This window comes from Streptopelia decaocto, assembly GCF_964273445.1.
Source record: "Streptopelia decaocto genome assembly, chromosome: 21".
Taxonomy (NCBI): domain Eukaryota; kingdom Metazoa; phylum Chordata; class Aves; order Columbiformes; family Columbidae; genus Streptopelia; species Streptopelia decaocto.
Genome location: NC_138676.1, coordinates 338,191 through 357,917, shown reverse-complemented (window position 1 = coordinate 357,917; position 19,727 = coordinate 338,191). Strand labels below are relative to the sequence as shown.

General features: G+C 60.9%; 2 protein-coding genes across 7 annotated transcripts in view; both read left to right on the top strand.

Annotated features, from left to right (window-relative positions):
- Positions 1-19,727, top strand: part of USP28 (ubiquitin specific peptidase 28) — a 74,824-nt gene that overhangs the window by 3,267 nt on the left and 51,830 nt on the right. The window contains exon 1 of one of the 2 annotated variants that reach the window (XM_082070497.1): positions 17,398-17,438. The exons of the other annotated variant lie outside the window; for it this stretch is intronic. The gene's annotated coding sequence lies outside the window, so the exon portion shown is untranslated. Of the gene's footprint in view, positions 1-17,397; positions 17,439-19,727 lie in introns of those variants that run through there. 2 annotated transcript variants of the gene reach the window in all.
- Positions 1-19,727, top strand: part of ZBTB16 (zinc finger and BTB domain containing 16) — a 61,351-nt gene that overhangs the window by 16,663 nt on the left and 24,961 nt on the right. For all 5 annotated transcript variants that reach the window (XR_014185846.1, XM_082070503.1, XM_082070505.1 and 2 more), the window contains exon 3: positions 17,341-17,438. Coding sequence is in view for 4 of the 5 variants with exons in the window: in XM_082070503.1 (XP_081926629.1) it covers positions 17,341-17,438 (98 nt within the window). In the remaining variant the exon portion in view is untranslated. The remainder of the gene's footprint in view (positions 1-17,340; positions 17,439-19,727) is intronic.

Sequence of the window (19,727 nt, the reverse complement as noted above, 5' to 3'; positions counted from 1 at the left end):
GTTTGTCAGCGGGAAGTTAAGTCCCTTCCATCTTCCTGACAGGCACGCTTGATGTTTGTAGCGTGGGCAGCGGGAGCGCGGGCTGCGGGCAGCGGTGCCGTTCGGTCCGGTTCGGCGGTGCGGGCTGCGGGCAGCGGTGCCGTTCGGTCCGGTTTGGCGGTGCGGGCTGCGGGCAGCGGTGCCGTTCGGTCCGGTTTGGCGGTGCGGGCTGCGGGCAGCGGTGCCGTTCGGTCCGGTTCGGTGGTGCGGGCTGCGGGCAGCGGTGCCGTTCGGTCCGGTTTGGCGGCGCGGATGAGCACCCGGGACGCGCAGCCTGTTGCTCCGCTCTCCGGTGCAAACCCCGCGTAGCCGCGTCGGGAGATACTCCGGCATCGGGAGATACTCCGGCATCGGGAGATACTCCGGCATCGGGAGATACGCGGCGCTGGGCTCTTTCCTCGCTGGCCCCGCGGGCTCAGCCGCCGTTGGGCTCCTGGTGCCGTTAGGCACGTTGGCACCGCTCGACGTGTCGCGGGGAGAAGCAGATGCCACGATACCATTAAAGCAATAAACGTGACAAATGGGATCCCGAGCGCTCGGTGAGCGTTACCAGCGTTCATTTCGGTAGCCTGATACCATTGTTGGTTTTTATTTTATTTTAAACATTAGGCAATTTATGCTCCGCTGCGATTGGAACTGTGAGAAAACAGACGGAAAATAGAAAACGAGGGGGGAGGGAAGGAAAGAAACGCCAGCACCCCCCAAACTCTGCCCGTGATTACTTCCAGAGTTCGGGGGCGACCCGGCAGCTCTTGTTTCTTGCTGATGGGCCTTATTAGCGGCACCTGGCATCGCGCGGGGCTAATGGAAAGCAGCGCGGGGCGAGGAAGCCCTGATTAGGGCTGGGGGGCCGTGCCGGGCGCAGGAAATGAATGTTGAGCCGGGGCCGCGGCGCTGACCCGGGCGCGTAACCTGTGAGCGCGGCCGGGACCCCGCGCAGGATGCCGGGGGCTCTCTGCTTCTCGTCACTGGGACGCGCCGGCTGCTCAGCCTTGAACTTTTGATTTATTCGGTGGGGGACTTAACCGTTTCCATACTCGGCTCGGGGCGCGGGGGGAAAAGCCCCTTCGGCTTCTGTGCTGTTCCGTCCACTATCCTGCGCTGCTCTGGTTGTGCGGGTGATGCGTTTTAAAGCAAAACTCTGAAGTTCCCGTTAGAAAACACCACTTTTAATAGATTTTTTTAAATGTATGTATTTTGCCCTTTGCCATGTCCTCGGTGTAAGGCTGGTGGCAGCGCGGTGTCCCCAGGGGCGATGGGGGCGCTGCACGCCCCCACCTCCCCGCTGCTTTCCCGTTGCCCTTTCGGGGACGGGCGACGGGTGGCAGCTCCTGGTCCCATGGGGTGGGACCTGCTGTGTCAGTCCTGATGGGGACCCCGGGCGGCTCTTGGCCCTCAGCTCCGTGTCGCTGGCAGCACCTCCAGAAGCTCTGAGGAGCCTTCTCAGCTATAACTGGTGGAGTGATGCTGGTGCAGAACGTGTTTATGGCCGGCGCGGGGGCTCCTGGGCAGCCCGTGCTGCTTCGGGTGATGCTCTCGGCTCTTTTCTTGCGGTGGCGCGGGGACGTGCGCCCGAGCAGCGCGGGCAGCTCGTGACGAGCATCCCCGCGGCCTTCCCCGCGATGGGGCTCTTTACGAACGCCAGCGCGTCAACCTGGTTTCCTTGGATAGAGTAAAATGATCTGCATTTTCCTTTTTGCTTGCAATTAGCAAGATTTTTCTTTCACTCCCCCCCCACTTGCTCCTTGACAGCTTCAAGAGAGGCTTTAAATGAGTAATTACTAAATATTTCCCGGCAGCCAAACACGGGGCCATGGCATCTCCTGTTGCAAAAGTGAAAAATATTTCTGTTTGCAGTTAATTTTAGTGGCAGGCAGATCATGTTAACTGGGTGTAATTGCTTCCAGATATGGCAGAGGGTTTTGTGTGTTGGGATGAAGGGTCTGGTAAGTGCTCACTTCCTGTGTAAATTAGCCTGGTCCATTCATTCCTCCCCGCCCCGCAGTCCTGGCTTGTGTCACTCGGCCGCCAGGTTTTTCCCCAGCGCCGCGTTCCAGCTCCGTGGTTGCTGCCGGGACGTGGCTCCTCGGCCGCGCTCCCCTGGTTGCCGCGGGGATGCCGAGTGCCCGCATCCCGCTCCGCGGGCGCCGGGGACCACCGGCGCCCTCGCAGGAGCCCCGAGCGCGGCTGCGGCACGTGCTCTCAAACCAGGGCGGGTTCCTCTCTTTGACACAAGCTCGGTCGTTGGCACGAGCATCACTGTGAAATCGGGGCTGCAGAACGAGCCTCGGCGGCCCCGGCACGGGCTCTGGCCGGGGGCCAGCGCCGCCCGTATCATTTTCGCTGTAGCGTTCTTAACTGATTTTAAGTAGATTACGGCTGGACACGCGCCCCGCTGTGCTGGTGCAGCTTTCCGTCGGCCTCCGTCACCCCGTTGCTGTTTTATTGGCGCGCTGCTTAGCAAACAGGCCGGCGATGTGCGACTGAGGAAACGCTGCTCCGCGTCGGCGCGAGCGCGGCCAGAGCCGCCCGGCCGTAAATCGCCGTTAAACAGCCGCCTTTGTTCCCGGTGTCAGCGTGGGAGATGACGGGCTGGTGATCTGTGCGTGTCAGCCGGGATGATAACCCTGCCCCGCGGAGGGGACCCCGGCGTCCCCCCTCGAGAGAGCGTCCCCGCGTCCGTCTGCAAGTGCCACGCGTGGGGGAGCAGGGCAGCTCCCGCCACCTCGTGACCTATAAACAGGCAGAGACCGGCCGGGCGGAAAAAACAAAGAGAAACCAGAAAAAACCCCAAACCCCAAACGCCGTTTCCATCGCTGGTGAGGTCGGAAAGAGCACAAACACCCGGGGGTGCTCACAGGCCCTGTGCTGAGGTTTAAGTAGGTCCTGGGGACTTGTTTAAAGGCACAATGCAGTTAGTATATATCTAAATATAAATAAACAGTTATTGCCTGTACTTTAATTGTAATTCAGATTTGCGTTTCTGCACGAGGTACTAGAGCAGTTACAGCCCCCGCGCTGTTTGCAGCTCCATCGCAATTGCTGAAAGTGCTTCTCTGCCCCTGCTGCTGAGTTTGGGGACGGTGCCGGGCTCCCTGTCACCTTTGTCACCTTCCCTCGTTCTTTTCCCCGCGCATTATTTATAGTAAATCATATTAGAAAGGAGCGCTGAGGAGGAAGCGTGATTCATCCTCCTTGAAGCCAGTGCTGACATAAATACAGGCAAAGCGCTTACTATGTGTTTTTGATTATGGTATTTAGGGACAGGTTGTACTAATCTTGGCGTGCGCAGACTGAAGCTGTGGAGGCTACGACTCTAAGAAATGTGATTTAACCGCAGCGCAGGCTGCGTGTCAAAAACTCCAAGCAAAGCCCAGCCGGTGTTCTCGGAAGCGCGTGCGGTGCCATGAGGCGTTGGGAACGGCTCCGCGCGGCGCGGTCTCGCTGCCCGGCTCCTCGAGGGTCTGCAGGGACTCGCGGGGGTGGTGGGACGGCTGCGAGGTCGGGCTGGGCTGAGTGCTCGAGGTGCTCCGGAGCAGGGCTGCGGGAGGAGGATGCGCAGAGGGGCCGCGGCGAGGGGATGCTCGGTGCAGAGGGACCCAGCGGAGGGCTCACAAACGGTGCGACCCGGCGCTCGCTGCCGGCAGCGCGGCACAGCGGGTGCCGGTGACAGGTACCTTATCTCTGGCCGGGCCGGGGCTGCGGTCGCAGGCTCTGCGCAGCGCACACGAACCGCCTGCGCGTGGGAGAGATAAGGCGCAGGCGTTGTCCCGCGCCCGCCGGCCCCGCTGCCGAGCCGGCACCCGTCCCGCCCGCGCTGCGGTGGGCGATGGCGCCGGGGCCGGTCCCTGTGCCGGCGGCACGTGTGCCGCGCAGGGTGGTCAGAGTGCGGCAGGGCCCCCGGGGCCCCTTTCTGTGAAACAGCCCCACGTTTGGAACCGAAACCCTCGGCCCCTCCCTGCGGGCGCCCTGCTCTTTCTACCAGGAACGCGGTGATTTCCTCTTCCCCCTGTTCGTAGAAAATATCCCAAGTGCCGAGAGCGGGCGGGAGGCGGTTCTGCGAACGAGAGCAGCGGTCAAGGCGCCTGTAGCGCACAAACGTCCCCGGGCAGCTCCAGCTCTGCCTGCGCTCCCAGGGCTGGGGGAGCCGACGGCCCCTTCCCACCGGGAGCGCAGCTGGGGATGCTCGGAGCGTCATCCCGCACGTGGGCTGCGTTGCACGGGAGCCGGTGGTGCGCGGTGTGACCAGCAGAACCCCGGCTTCCCCCAGCAGGGGTAGTTTTCAGGAAGATTTAAACTCAGCTGAAAACCTTTCCCATGGGAAAAAGGCAAAAAGGAGTTGTTGCTTTTGCTTCCCAGGTCCCTGTCTGGTGGTCTCAGGAGCCAGGGCGGGATGGGGCAAATGCCGTTCTGGCCTTGCTGTGCCATCCCCATCACCGTGGCGCTTTGGGCTTTGGGCTTTGGGCTTTGCATTCCTGGGGCAGCCCTGCCCGCAGGATCTCGGATGCAGAGGCAATTGCCTGTATTGATTTTTGGCTTATCTGACCCTTTTGCGGGAGGCGGCTGTTCCCTCAGCGTCCAACCCGATGTAACTTAGAGCAGCCCAGAAACGCAGATCACCCTTCCTGTTGTTAATTAGGGCTGGCCCATGCATCATTTAGCAGGGTGGGAGCTCTCAGGATGCGTTCCCCTCCCTGTCCCATCGCACCAGTGCTGCGCGGCCACCGCGGCACCGGCAGCTGCCACATCCTCCTCCGGCTGGAGTGGGAAGCAGCTCCCTAATTAGCGCCTTCGTTGCTAAGCGAACGAAGCGGCCGCGCGCTGAGCTTCCCGCTCGCCATCCGCGTGTCGCGGAGGGGCCGCCAAACGCCGCCGCGCGTGGCGCCGCAGGTACCGGTGCCCAGAGCCCCTTTGCCGCCCCGCACCGGGTGAGCATCGCGACCGAGCGGCGCTGGCTTTCCTGTCCTCCCCCACGCCTCGTGTGCCGGTGTTCGGTGCCACCCGCAGATACGGTTGGTGGGGAGATAAGGATCGCGGGGTCTGCCTTCCTGCTACGCTGGAGCAAACCGCGCTGCTTGCTGTTTGCACGGCCGGGCTGGGTCACCCGGGCGGGACGTGAGCGGCTGCCGGCCCCCGGTACCGCGGCTTCGCCAGCGGGGTTTGTGTCCTCGGTGCTCTCCTGGGTCAGCATCTTCAGGCCCCGGCGCCAACCACGCTCTGTGGAAGCCGTGCCGACCGCACGAGGGAGCGGGAGCCGTGACAGCGGTGACACCGCGATGGCCACGGGACAGAGAGCGGCCGGGTGCGGCGAGGGCTTCCCAGAGCCGGCCCCGCTCCCACACCACGTCCCTGGTCCCCACGATGCCGCGTGTCCCCCCGGGACGCCCGGGTCCCCCCAGTGCTCAGCGTTGCCTCCGTTCTTGCTCCGCTGTGCAGCCTCCCAGCTTTCCCTGCTAGAGCTTTTGTCACTGTTATTAACTAATGAGCTGATTCTTCTGCTGTTTTTAAATAACTGTATTTTTCCTTCAATACAAGAAAGGGAAAATCTCTTTTCTTAATAGCACAGCTCTCAAAAGTCATTGAAGGCATGCACTTGCCATTCTTTCGCACAAATGTGCGGATTACCACACTTCTTATTACCAGGGCTTGAATTGCTGAATCACGGAATGGGGTAATAGGAAATATTTGCATACACGATGTTGGGGAGAAGGAAAAGAGCTGTTTTTAAAGGCGCTGGGGCTTTTCCCCTCTCGCTGCACAGCCCTGGGGTCGCCAGGCCCTTGGATTCTTCCTCCGGCTCCCTCCGCGTCCAGGGTCCGTGTCCCGGGGGTTCGTTGTCTCGTAGGCGCTTGGAAGGGCTCGGTGCTGGGGCTCGGGAGCGGCGGTTTGGCCGCGCTCGGCGCGGGTCGTTGGTCGCAGACCCGTGTGTGCGAACTGGTGCCTCCTCGTTGGTCGGTAGCGCCCGCGCAGGGTGGGGTGCTGGTTGTGTTCGGTTGTCACCAAACGGACCTGCCGGGAGCGGGGACGGCGCGGAGAACAATTTCACCCACCAAATTATCGTCTTGCAAGAGCAGATTTGAAATCTATTTAACTTCTCGGTGTCCCGTACCCTTTTAAACGTTCCGAGTCGTCCTCGCTGATGGGTTACCTTTTCTTTCCCTGCGGGCTATAATTAGTGTCCTTTACACAGAATTGCCTCAGAATTGGATTTGAAGAAGATAAGAATCAAATTACCAGTATTTATCTTGTAAATTCCAAAAGATCTGTGGAGAGGCACTGTGTGGAGAGAGGGTTTGAAGTGTTGTGCTCTGGAAAGGCAAACCTGTGCCGGGTCTCCCGAGCCTCTCGGTGCCGGGCAGCTCGAGCGCCGGCAGCGGGTGGAGGCGCTTTCGGTGGGCTCTGCTTTGACAGAAATTAAGCATCTGAATTTAAATTAAGGAGACAGAGAGCCCAGGCAGCTGGGACTATATTTTCATAGCGTAAACAGTTGCAGAAGAAGATTAATAGCATCTGTGTAAACACTCCATCGCAGCAGCGAGGGGCTTTTTAATAGTTGCAAAATACTGAGCAGGGCTAAGGCGAGGGACGCCGAGCGTCCCCCGAACCCGCACCCCAGCGTCCCCCGAACCCGCACCCCAGCCCCCCCTGAACCCGCACCCCAGCATCCCCCGAACCCGCACCCCAGCGTCCCCCGAACCCGCACCCCAGCGTCCCCTGAACCTGCACCCCAGCCCCCCCCCAACCCGCACCCCAGCCCCCCCCGAACCCGCACCCCAGCCCCCCCCGAACCCACACCCCAGCCCCCCCCGAACCCGCACCCCAGCCCCCCCCGAACCCGCACCCCAGCCCCCCCAAAACCCGCACCCCAGCATCCCCCGAACCCGCACCCCAGCCCCCCCCGAAACCCGCACCCCAGCGTCCCCTGAACCCGAACCCGCACCCCAGCGTCCCCGTCCGGCCCCGTAACCCCTCCCGCCGCCCCCAGCCCCGCGCTCCCCCCAGGCGCTGAATTACATATTAAAGTAGCCTGGTAACTGAGCGCCGGTTGCTGCGCGATAAGCCCGGGGAAATCGATATGTTTGCCGTGTGCCTGCGTGTTTGTGACACCTGCCTGCGGAGCCATTTCAGCTCCGGCGCGGCACCGCTGCCCGGCGCGGGGGAATAACGCCAGCCCTGGTATTTGGAGATATAGAGCATGGGGAGGCTGGTAGGGGAGATCCCAGCACCCGCCCTGCGAGCAGCTGAGCCCAGCTTAGTTTATAGACCGGGACTAGCCCCGTGGATACCAAGAAAACTCTTCCCCTTGACCTATGAGCCTGGGTGCCCAAAGGTTCGGGCGCCCAAAGGTTCGGGCGCTCTGCCCGTGCGCGGGTCGGCGCCCGCCCGCGTCCCCCCAGGTTTGGCGCAGGAGCGGACGGTTTTCCCCACATCTCGAGTGAGTGAGTGAGCAGCTGTGATTGACCTTTTGGCCCAGATGTGAAGTTGGGAGGTAAAAGATGGGGCTTGCAAGATTTTTGTAAAACTGGTGACCTCTCCCGAGATTAACTGGGAGATAACAGTAATTATAAACAGATAACGGCGGGCCCAATCGATAGCAAACTTTACCTCCTGCCTAAAACCGAAGGTCGGCGTTTTACGGCAGAGATAACTGCGGGTCTCGCACCATCGCGAGCCAGTGAACCTCCCTGGGCACGGGCGATGGCGAGCGGGGTGCGGAGGGGCCCCCGGGACGGTTCGGCATCCCGCCCGAGCGCGGGGTTTCGCGATGCTGGATCCTGTTGCAAACCCGGTGCTGCAGCAGCACATCTGGCCAGCGGTTCCCCCAGATGCTCGGTTCGGAAGGAGGGGGCGCAGGGGGTAGCGCCCAGCGCCAAACCGGCGCTTTCTCTTTGCTTTGCTTTTAATTGCCTGCTTTCACTTTTTATGTATAAAAGATTGTCCATTTAATTAACTTGAGAATGCAATTTCAAAAACGCTAATGCTTTACACATGACGGCACTTAAAATAACGGCAGCGTTCCCGTCCTGCGCCTCCTTCGCCTCCGCGCCGGCCTCCCGTGGGTTATTCTGGAGAGGAACAGCCCAGGTGCTTGGACAGGAGTCCGGACGCTTTGGGATCCTGGCTCCCCGTTGGCGTTCCGGGGCTGGCGGGACCCTCGTGCGAAGTCGGCGATTCCATCCGTGTCCTTTCCCTGGACTCGTCCCTTGCCGGTCCCTGGATCTCCCCAGCGGCGCCGCGAGCGTCGTCTCAGCACCTTCTCTCCCGAGGGGCTTCTCTCTGGGACTTCCCTCGCTGTCCAAGTGGGGTTTGCAGCCCATTCGGGGGGAAAACCGCAGCTTTTCTGAGTTGCACGTGCCTTTTCCCAGACCGAAGCAGGGAGACCTGGTGGGAAGTTTGAGGCGAGGCGCTGGGTTTGTTGTTAAAAACCTGCACGCACACCACCCCCCCCTTTTTTTCCCCCTTTTTTTGTAGCTTAGAAACCTCTCTTTGTGGCAGAAGGCTGGGAGGGTTTGAATGCCGCATGCAGGCGTAGGAGGCTGACTGGGACCATACGGCTTTATCATTCATTAATTCCTGCGCTCATTCATCCCCCTATTTAAAGTTCTCTGTAAAGACGGGAGCTACAGATGGTCTTTTGGTGCCCGCTTTAGCCGGCGGAGCTCGGCCCCGACAAAGGGTACAGAGGGAGCAGCAGAGTGTACAAAATATTTCCAACCATTAGAAATCGAGGTCTCATTCACCGGCGGCTCCTGTTTTGAAAGCGAATTTATGCGCGAGCATCATAACCCACCAAGCGGGGCCTTGCCAAGAGCCGGGCTTAGCGGGGGCCGAGCGTTTGCCGCGGTCCTGCCGGCAGAGCCGCGCTTTGGGAACCGGAGCGGCTGCGTTTCCTTCTCCGGGTCCTCTGCAGTCACAAACCGGGTTCCTGTCCGACACAGGGACGTTAAAATTGCTTTTCTGGATGCCAGATTACTGTTATAGTGTTCCTTTAGGAACTCGTTAGCGTTCCGGCGCCGCGGGTGCGACACGGTGTCCCTGTCCCTGCGCGGGGCACGAGGCCCCGAGCGTGGGGATTTGGGGTTGCAGTTGCGCCCCTCGCCAGAGGAGTCGCCGCTGGTGGGACGGACGTGGGACGTTTCTGTAACGTAAATCCTCTCCGGGCGCTCGTCCCTCCCGCGGGAAAGCCGGGACCCAAAGTTTTCTCACGGAAAAACCAAATTCCGCGATCTTGCTTTTCCACATGCTGTGCCTAAATATTAGCACCAATTGAGCAAATTGCCTTTTAACTGCCTTTATTTGGTTTCATTAAGGATATAATTTAAAAGCTCCCGGATTTGCATGGACCCCGTTGTGCGCGTTGCGGAGGGGCGCCGGTGCCGGTGAGGGGGCTGGCGCGGGCTCCGGCGCTCAGCAGCGCCCGCGCTGCGCTGTGCCGGGACGCCGCGTCCCCTCGGCCGCGCAGAGCGGTCTGGGCTGGCTGGCGCTCACACTTGGCTCTCCCGGGACCTATTTGTTTATTTTCTTCAGCAGAACACGGTGCGGGGCAAGCGAGGCTGCGGGTGCCGGGGCAGCGCCCCTCCTGGCAGCGCACCAGCGTTCCAGCTGATGCAGAAAGCCGAAAAATGAGGGAGAAAGTCGTGGGTCTCATGCCCACCCCCGGTGCGGGACTCCCCATGCTTCCACAGTCCTCAATGTATGTTTTCCATAGGGGGGTTTCACTGTAGGGTGGCGCGTGGTGGCCACAGGCGCAGCCCCGTCTCCCCTCTCCGTCCCATGGACTCGTCCCACGGACTCGTCCCACGGACTCCCCCGCCGCTCACACCTCCCTCCTTAGCAGCAGTAAATCCTGCCCAGGAACCGCTGATAAAATGAGCGTTTGGTGTCTCCGCCGCGGGCCCTGGGCTGGAAGGGCGGGCGGTTCGCAGCCCAGCCGGGCTGAGCGCGCTGCTCGTGCCGGGACGCCTGTCCCCATGTTCCCGCAGGGTCTTTGCCACCGCAGGAGCATCCCGGGGGGTCCCTGCTGTTTCCAGGGGGAGAGAAGTGTGGGGATTCTGGTTATTGATGCCAATGCCAGATGAAAACCCGGCCACGCAGGGCCTGGCTCGCTGTCCCTGGGCTGTGTCACCTCCGGTCCCTCTTGCTGCCACCTCCCTGCCACGGGCGCTCTGGGCTCGCCCAAAGCCCGGCGCTACACCTGCGTTAGTTTACTGCCTTGACAAGGTGCACCACGTTCATCTCCTGGCTTCCGATTGGAACAATGAGTTGTTTGTCGCCCGCGGGCGGTCCTGGAAGCAGCAGGGCGGTGGAGCTGGGGGCCAGGAGCGGCTTTTCCCGGAACCCGCGCGTTCCCGGTGTGTCCGCGGCTGCTCAGCCGGGCTGCGCATCCGTCACCGACAGCCGCCGTGCCCCGTCGCAGCCGCGCCGGCCCCGCTGACACTGCCCATCCATCTTCCCAAGGACAGGGGACCCGCTTCCCGCCGAGCCGGGGGCATCGCTGCCCAGCCCCAAAATAGGGTGCAGAACCCCGTCGTGCACCCAGCGGTCGCGTCCTGGGAGCCCGCAGCCTCAGCGCCCAGGAGGACGCGCTGCCCAACTGGGCATCCTTCGTTCCCAACGCAAAAACACCGTGTTTTGGAGCCGCTGATACCAAGAAAGTGTTTTCATCAAAGCACTTTATTCGCCCGCGCGCTGACATCTGGAGAGCGGAGATAGATATTTTCCTTAAGACTGTATTTCCAAGCCGTGAGCTCTTCCCCGGCTGTTAATTAATCCTTTGTAGTTTAGCGGCTGATGAAATCATGACTCTATGAAATTTTAATCCTTGCGCTGTACAGGCACAACCGACATTATCAGAGGACCCCAGGTGTGTGCTTGAAATTAGTTTGTTGAATCTCTCGCATATTTGATTACCTTATGAAACTCCTCGGCATCGGGGCCGCTCTCGGGAGAGGCGCCGTTTGCCGGGAATTTGTGCCCGTTCCCGGCCACGGTTCCGTGCAGGGGGTGGAACAGGGATGTGCTGGGGAGGGGACACCAGTGTCACCTGTAGCGGGGCGAGGGTGGGGGCCCAAGGGACCCAGAGGAGCTGTGGGTGCTGCCCAACGCTGAGCTCAGCGCAGGGAGGAGGCTCTGGGCTCGCCCCTGGGTGCCACCCGGGCTGCGCCGTGTCCAGCGCTGGCCCCGGCTCGAGCCACTGAAAACGGTGGAAATGTAACAAAAATGCCCCTGCCCTAGAGCTCCTGCCTCGGAGTCCTTTGAGCAGCACCCAGGGCCCGGCTCCCCGTCCCCGCTGCTGGGCTCGCGGGGCCGCAGCGCAGCCCGCGCCGGTGCCGCGCGGCGCACGTGCCGCCGCGGAAACCAGCTGATGAACGTATTTTTAAACTTGGAATGTGCGAACCGCTTATTATTTCTGAATTAGGAATCAAAGCATGGGAGCAGTCACGCTGCCGCTGCAGCAGATGTGCTCGGCGCGAAGGTCACTTTGCTTTCTTGTTGAAATTTCCTCCTATTTCCGCGAGCCCCGCGCTCTGTGCCGCCCCTGACACCGCGTCGTGTTTGCTCAGCGGCGGGCGCAGCGGGGTCACCGCACCCGAGACAGCGCTCGGCCCTCCGGCCCCGCGTCACTGTCACCAGATGCCCGAAGAATGGGGATGATGATTTTGGACGGCCGAATTAGCGCCGGTTATTCTCAGCTGCGCTGCCGCGCGTTAACCCCTTGATGCTCGCGCTCCAGCCCGCTGCTCCACGTGTGAGAATTCGGGTGTTCTGCTCTGGTCTCAGGTGTCAGTGGGGGCACTGTGGAGGTGTGGGGGTGTCCCCCATTGCAGTAATTAAAAAATAATCATAGCAATAATAATGATCTCTCTGCTGCCGGTTTGCCGTGCTCGGGAAGGTGGGAGGTTCGGCGAGGTCCTGCCCGTCCGTCCGCGTTGGTGCGGGCGGCGGGCGCTGAACGCCCTCGGGAGCAGCTCCTGGCGCTTTGTGCCGGGTCTGCGCCGGGCAGGCGGAGCAGGACGACGCGGCTCCGGCTCTTTGGAGGGGCAGCGGTGGCGTCGTGCGGAGGGGATGTCACGGCACAGCCTCCGGCTGGAGCCCGTGAATTGGCTCATGATAAACGTATCGTACGGGTGAGCGGTTCGAGGGCTCTATCGATAGCCCTCCCCTCCCCCCTTTTTTTAACTTCAGAAACAGGAAACTCTTTATTTCCAGCTCCCGTAAGGTGAATTTCTGTATTTGTTTATTTTAGGAGCTGTTGTGGTTTGAGGGCGCTTTGGTTTTGTTGTTTGTTTGTTTTTTCCCTTGATTTATTAAACCGAAAGGAAGGTCTCGGCTCCCTTCCCCCTTCCCCCTGCCCTTAATAGCTCTCCCGGCTATTTTAATCCTCCGAGTTGGGAGATGAGGGCGGCACAGTGACGGTGCCAATGTCCCCAGCGCCGGGTCCCCAGGCCGGCGTGAGCGTCTCGAGTGTCCTCCCGGCCCCGTGTCCCCGCGTGTTGTAAATCACGCTGTCGGGGGGACTCGCCCTGTCGGTGGATGCGGGATGCCTGTTTGCCGATGCCGGTTTGCCGATGCCGGTTTGCCGATGCCGGTTTGCCAATGCCCGTTTGCCGATGCCCATTTGCCGATGCCCGTTTGCCGATGCCGGTTTGCTGATGCCCGTTTGCAGTTGCTGGTTTGTTGGTGCTGTGCTGCCCGCCAACCTTGGCGAGCTGCGAGATCCTGCGGCAAACGAGCCCTGGCACCGCCACCCGTCTTGAGAAAATACAGCAGGGCATGAATTGATTTGTGTGTCGATTTACTGGGGCGAGGGAGGAGATGGGGGTTTGGGGTGATTATTTAGCGTGGTCACACCGGGGATGTGATGCTGGTGCCCGGTTTGCCCGCCCGGCGTTCGGTGCCTGGGGATGCGCCGGCCGGCAGCCGCCCTGGATAAATAAAACCCGGAGGCTCCTATAAAACGCTGTTATTGCTGCGGCACAAAGTTGGGGCCGCTGGAGGTTTCTGCTCCCCGGCTCTCGCACGCGGCAATGAATATTTTATGGGAAAGGAAATACTTAGCGTCTGAATCTTTTTATAGCGCCGGCTGCTCCGGCGGGCACGACCTGCCCCCGCCCGCGTGCGCCGCGGCATCCGAAGGGATGAGCAAATACATCCAAAGGATAAATACATAGACCCCCAGGGATGCTGCGGGAGGGCGAGGGGCCGCGTGCCCCAAAGACGCTGCGGGACGAGGGTCCCGACCTGTTGCACGGGCGCGGATTCACGAGGATGCTGCGGATTTGCCGCAGGTTCGCTGCTCCACAGGTCCCGGTGGAGCTGCCGCCCGGCGCTTCCCTCGGCGCCGGGGGCTCTGCTGGCCCCGGTAGCCGGTGGCCCCCGCGCCGCGCCCGGGCCGGGATGACAAAGTGCCCTTTAGTTAATTGCAGAACGGATCGCCTGGAGTTAAAAGTTCTGATTTATACGGCTGTGGCTCTAACTGCTCAATAACACGGGCCCGTAATCTACTTTCATTTCAAACAGAAGGGTGATTTATGGGGCAGCATGCCGCTTTAGCTCAGAAATGAGGTGTTCAACATATGCTCTGTTGACATAAATTTGGAATTTATCACTCCTGTCAAAACTGCCTGTTGGACAAAGGTGCGCATTAAGGCAATAAATGGCTCGGAATAGTTTTCTGTCAAATTTCCCAACCATTGTATTCACTGTGTTTGAGGGGGAAAAATACACAGTTAAAAGTAATCAAAGAGCCCCAAGCCGTGTGTCTGGTGCGGCGGGCGGGCGGCGGGGCTGCTCCGCGGCGGGGCGCCCGGAGCCGCACGGGGAGTCGCGGACGGTGGGTTTGCAGGTTGTCGAGTGGCAGAGCAGGAGCTGCCTCGCGGTGGCAGGGGGGCTCGTGGTCCGCTTGTGGTGGCCTTTGGTACCAGGGCAGCGCTGGTACCCGTGGCACCGGGATGCTCCACGGAGCCCCCACAGCCCTGGGCATGCTCCACGGAGCCCCCACATCCCCCGGGATGCTCCATCGAGCTCCCGCATCCACTGAGATGCTCCATTGAGCTCCCGCATCCCCCGGGATGCTCCACGGAGCACCCACGGCCCCCAGGATGCTCCACAGAGCCCCCACATCCCCCGGGATGCTCCATTGAGCTCCCACATCCCCTGAGATGCTCCGCGGAGCACCCACAACCCCCAGGATGCTCCACGGAGCCCCCGCATCCCCAGGAGCGGGCAGCAGCGTTTGCCGCCCGTCCCGGGCTCTTCACACACAGCTCCCTGTGGGGGGAAACTCGTAATTTTTACACCGCGCGGTCTCGCCGGAGTCGCCGTCTCTTTGAAGTGCTTTTTGCAGGGCTTTTACAGGCCTTTTTAATTACCGGCGGTTTGCGAGGGGCCAGCCGGCGCTGGGGTGGGGGTGTCACCGCACGGTGGGTCCGGCCCGGGTGCCCCCACACGAGCATCCTCACCCCTCATCATCCTCACCGCCCGGCAAACCTGCGCTGCTCCCCATCCCACAAGCGTCTTCTTGGCTGAGGTGCTGGTGGAGGAGAAAGGGAGTGCAGAGAGGGTCATTTCAGCATCAGGTTGAAATAGTAAAGTGTGGTTTATCTTTTAGAGCTCAACTTTGGGCGGCGTTGCTAAGGACTGATGTATTTCAATGTCCTCAACTTCTCCCCCCTTTCTAGAGGCACAACTTTAGAAGCACATATTGATCTTTCCCCTCAGATCTTAACAGCCCGAGCAGCCGTAATACCTTGCTTACATCTGCCAGGTTTTTGTGCAGTTTTGCAACATCTCCTTAATCCGGCGAGCAGAAATAGAACATTTCAATCATATTTTGCTACCGGGAAACCGAGCAGATAAAGCGCTTTAAGACCTTGTTGAAAGAGACCGTGCAAGATGGCGAGCGATAAGATCGTCCTATAAGCAGGCGCCGAATGGGAAACTTTTGTTGCCGCTGAAATTTGTCGTAGAGATATTGCAAATAAATTAGTGGCTGAGCAGCGGTGCGTTGAAACGAGAGGAGGCGGCGGGACGGGGCCGCAGCGCCGGGGCGGGCGCAGGCGCCGGTTCCTGGGTTTGGGGTCCGTGCTGGTTGTGCTGCGGTTCCTGTAGGTGACGCAGACAAAGGAAACTTGTCCTTTTGTTTCTGCTGTATTCCTTGAGACTTGCTTTAAATTAAAAAAAATATAAATCCAAGTTTTACTTGAACTAATTAACGAATTGCACTTCGTTTCACTGACAAGGCGTTCCGGCCTCGCAGCGCGAGCGCCGCGCGTTGGCACGGGGGGCGCCGCGCGTTGGCACGGGGGGCGCCGCGCGTTGGCACGGGGGGCGCCGCCGTTTCCCAGCAGAGCGGTTTAAACCCAGCGTTGAGTGCAGGAGCGAGAGCAGCCGAGCCGGGGAGGGGTGGCAGGCAGGGCCCCAATTAAAAATGCCAAACGAGGAGGTTGTCAGTTCTGTTGCTGACTCCTTGGCAGCAGAAGCCCATCAGGAGGCTGCTGGTTTATTTATTTTTGCCAGGCGGATAAACCCTTTGGATCGTAAACCTTCTTGGCCTGAATTCGTGTGTGACTCTTAATCCTCCGCCATGACACAGTGAATTCAGGACAAGCCTGATTAATAATTACATTATACAGCAAAGTTGAAACTAACTTCTGCTCTTTTCCTCTCTGCTCCCTTTCTGCTCCACCGCATTTGCTCGCTGCCAAGCGGCGCTGGGTCCCTCCTGTGGTCCAGCGCTGCTGTTCTGCGTCCCTGAGGGCGGGATGCGGGACGGGACGCGGGGCTGCTGCTTTGCAAGGGAATGGGTCTCTGCCGTGGGGCAAGGGGTGTTCCGGCCGGGGCTCCGTGGAGCAACAGCTTCACGCCTGTAGAACTCAGCCCAGGGTCTGGAAATAAAGCTCAGGCGCGGCTCGGTCTCCCCGCGCAGCCGCCGCAGAGCCGAGCGGCCCCTGCAGCCCCTGCAGCCGTCCCGGCCCTCCCGCGGGAGCGGCGCAGGGAGGAGGTTCGGCCTCGAGCCCCGGACAAGACCGTTTCTGTTTTGTCTTTGGCAACAAGGCAATAAAAATACACCCGTGGTGTCGCAGCGCGATGATAAATGGTGGCTGCGATCAGAGGTCGGCACGCGGCGATGTGCCGTGTTGCTCCTCAAACACGTACAAATACTTCTGTGTTTACAGCATCCGATTCTGAAACGTCGCACGTGCTCCTGCGCGAGCCCTCGGTGCGAGCGGCTCGTGCTCCCCGAGGCGCGGCTGGTGGGGAGGGGGTTGTGTTTGCGGCTTGGGGGGGTTATCAGAGCTGCTGTGGAGCACGGAGCCACTTGGGAGGGGCTGCCTGGGGGCAGTGACAGCGCCGTGAGCGGGTGGACGGTGCGTGTCCTACACTTGTGCCCCGGTCTGTGCAAATACCGTCTGTTTGGGGTTATCGTGTTTGGCAGGGAGCTCCACTCTGTGAGGGTCACTTGGTATCCGGAGCCAAAGCATCAGCATCTCGGTGGCAAAGAGAGGGAAATAACGCGGATCTGGCCAGTGCGGCCACGGTCACCGTCTGCTGCCCACCATGGCAAAGCAGGGGAGGTGCTGTGAGTGGTACCCAAACCCCGCTCCTGCTCCCCGGGATGCTCGGCCCTCGGGGGATGCGGGATGCAGGATGCTCGGCCCTCGGGGGATGCGGGATGCAGGATGCTCAGCCCTCGGGGGATGCGGGATGCAGGATGCTCAGCCCTCGGGGGATGCGGGATGCGGGATGCTCAGCCCTCGGGGGGTGCGGGATGCGGGATGCTCAGCCCTGGCGTGGCGCGGGCCGGCGACGCGGCTCTGCCGCCGCAGCGGCGGTTGTGCACGCCTGCCCGGGCGTAGCTGCGTTGGTGCCGCGTGCTGCCAGGAAATGGTGAGCAGCGCGTTTCCTGTTTGCGAGCTGGCACTTTGGTTCTTTGCTTGTGCTTTGTGTCGCGCCGAATTTGGATGGAAATTGGGATTTGGTTAGAAACACACACAAACATCTTTAATGTATTTTTTTCTGGAGTACAGTGCCCTTTTCAAAAGCGCTTGTGCGCGGGGAAGAAGTTTGCCAACACGTTCTTTGCATTAGCTCTAGAGTTCAGATTGATTTGGTTTATTAACTTCAGTAATGATACCAAACATCAAACATGAGAGGGTCACCTCGTCGGTCCTGGGGTGCCACATGGAGCCAGCGCCGGTTTGGGGCGATGCGCGGGGTGTGGACGGCGGGCGGCGTCCCGGCGGGGTTTGGGGGCCCTGTCCCCCCGCGGCAGCACTGACCCCTCTCTGCTCTCCCCAGGAAGCTGCACAGCGGGATGAAGACGTACGGATGTGAGCTGTGCGGGAAGCGGTTCCTGGACAGCTTGCGGCTGCGAATGCACTTACTGGCTCACTCAGGTGGGTTGGGGATGGGGGGATGCGGGGGAGGATGTGGGGGGGATGGAGGGGATGCTCTCAGGGCCCACCCAGGGGTGCTGCAGCCGCCCAGCTCACGCGTCTCGTCTGGAGGAGACACGTGTGGAGCTGCTGTACCTTCCCAGGGCTGCGCATTGCAAACTTGTTCTCCGGTCCCCAGTAATCTGATTTATTTAAATTTTCTAGTTTGGAGTTCGTTTTCAGTCCCTTAATTGGGGAAATATTTTCTGGGCTGGCAGCTGGGAATAGCGGGCTGGGCGCACGGTGCAGCCGCTCGCTGCGCAGCCCCGCGCTCGGCGCGAGCGTCGCCTCCCGCGCGTCCCTCCCCGCGCTCCTCGCGCACGGGCGCCCACGGCAGCTTCGTTAGCGAAGCCGCTGCGGAATTAGGCGTCCTCTGCCTAATGAATCTAGCAAGCAGGTCCACAGGATGCAGGCCCTTTAATTAAATGGATAGGAAGGGCTGGGGCGCCGCGCGGCTGGGCAGCCTGTGCCGGGCCGGCCGCGGGGCTGGTGGTCCCGGCAGCCCCTCCGCGGCGTGTGACCGGACAATCGCGGCCGGACCCAACGCGTCCCTGCGCCCTCCGTTGGCACAAACCAGCCGGGGCGGCCGGTGCTGCCCAGAGCTCTGCTTGCAGGTCGCTTTGCCAGCAACTTCATTGTATTTTAGAGATTTTTCTCTTTTTTTTCCTCTATTTTTGTATTTATTTCCCCCCCCCGCCCCGTTTCCCATGGCACTGGGGTGCAGATCCCTCCGGTGCTTGGATACCCGTCTCCCGAAATGCTGTTTGTCCCCCCCCGAAATGCTGTTCGTCCCCCCCGATGCTGTTCATCCCTCCCCGATGCTGTTTGTCCCCCCCATGCTGTTCATCCCTCCCCAATGCTGTTTGTCCCCCCCGATGCTGTTCGTCCCCCTGCGATGCTGTTTGTCCCCCTCATGCTGTTTGTCCCCCCCCATGCTGTTTGGCCCCCCCCATGCTGTTTGTCCCCCCCATGCTGTTTGTCCCCCCCATGCTGTTTGTCCCCCCCGATGCTGTTCGTCCCCCCGATGCTTTTTGCCCCCCCCCATGCTGTTCATCCACCCCATGCTGTTCGTGCCCCCTGATGCTGTTCGTCCCCCCCCATGCTGTTCGTCCCCCCCCATGCTGTTCGTCTCCTCAATGCTGTTCATCCCCCCGATGCTGTTCATCCCCCCGATGCTGTTTGTTCCCCCGATGCTGTTTGTTCCCCCCCATGCTGTTCGTCCCCCCGATGCTGTTCGTCCCCCCCAATGCTGTTTGTCCCCCCCCATGCTGTTCATCCCCCCCATGCTGTTCATCCCCCCCATGCTGTTCATCCCCCCCATGCTGTTCGTCCCCCCGATGCTGTTTGTCCCCCCGATGCTGTTTGTCCCCCCGATGCTGTTTGTCCCCCCGATGCTGTTTGTTCCCCGATGCTGTTTGTTCCCCCGATGCTGTTTGTCCCCCCGATGCTGTTTGTCCCCCCGATGCTGTTTGTTCCCCGATGCTGTTTGTCCCCCCGATGCTGTTTGTCCCCCCGATGCTGTTTGTCCCCCCGATGCTGTTTGTTCCCCCGATGCTGTTGGTCCCCCCGATGCTGTTTGTCCCCCCGATGCTGTTTGTCCCCTCGATGCTGTTTGTCCCCCCGATGCTGTTTGTCCCCCCGATGCTGTTTGTTCCCCCCATGCTGTTCGTCCCCCCGATGCTGTTTGTCCCCCCGATGCTGTTTGTTCCCCCGATGCTGTTCGTCCCCCCGATGCTGTTCGTCCCCCCGATGCTGTTTGTCCCCCCGATGCTGTTTGTTCCCCCGATGCTGTTTGTCCCCCCGATGCTGTTTGTCCCCCCGATGCTGTTTGTCCCCCCGATGCTGTTTGTCCCCCCGATGCTGTTCGTCCCCCCGATGCTGTTTGTCCCCCCGATGCTGTTTGTTCCCCCGATGCTGTTCTCCCCCCAGCGCTGTTCTCCCCCCCCGATGCTGTTTGTCCCCCGGCCCTGGCGCGGCTCGTGTTTGTTACGGTCGCTCTGGCTCGCGGCCCGGCCCTGGCGGGCGTCCAGCCGTGCGGGTACAGTATGTACAGTGGTTGCTGCGCCAAGCCCGTCATCGCGCAGATTAATTATTATTTTGTAATTTATTTTTTCGAGCCGGGGGCGGGGAGCTCTGCCCGGCGCTCGCAAACAGCCGCCGCGCATTCCAGCGCTGGTATTTATTAAAGCGGAGACCTTTGCACCTCTCCCTGGCTCCCCGGCAGGACGCGGGGCTGCTCTCGGCACGGCG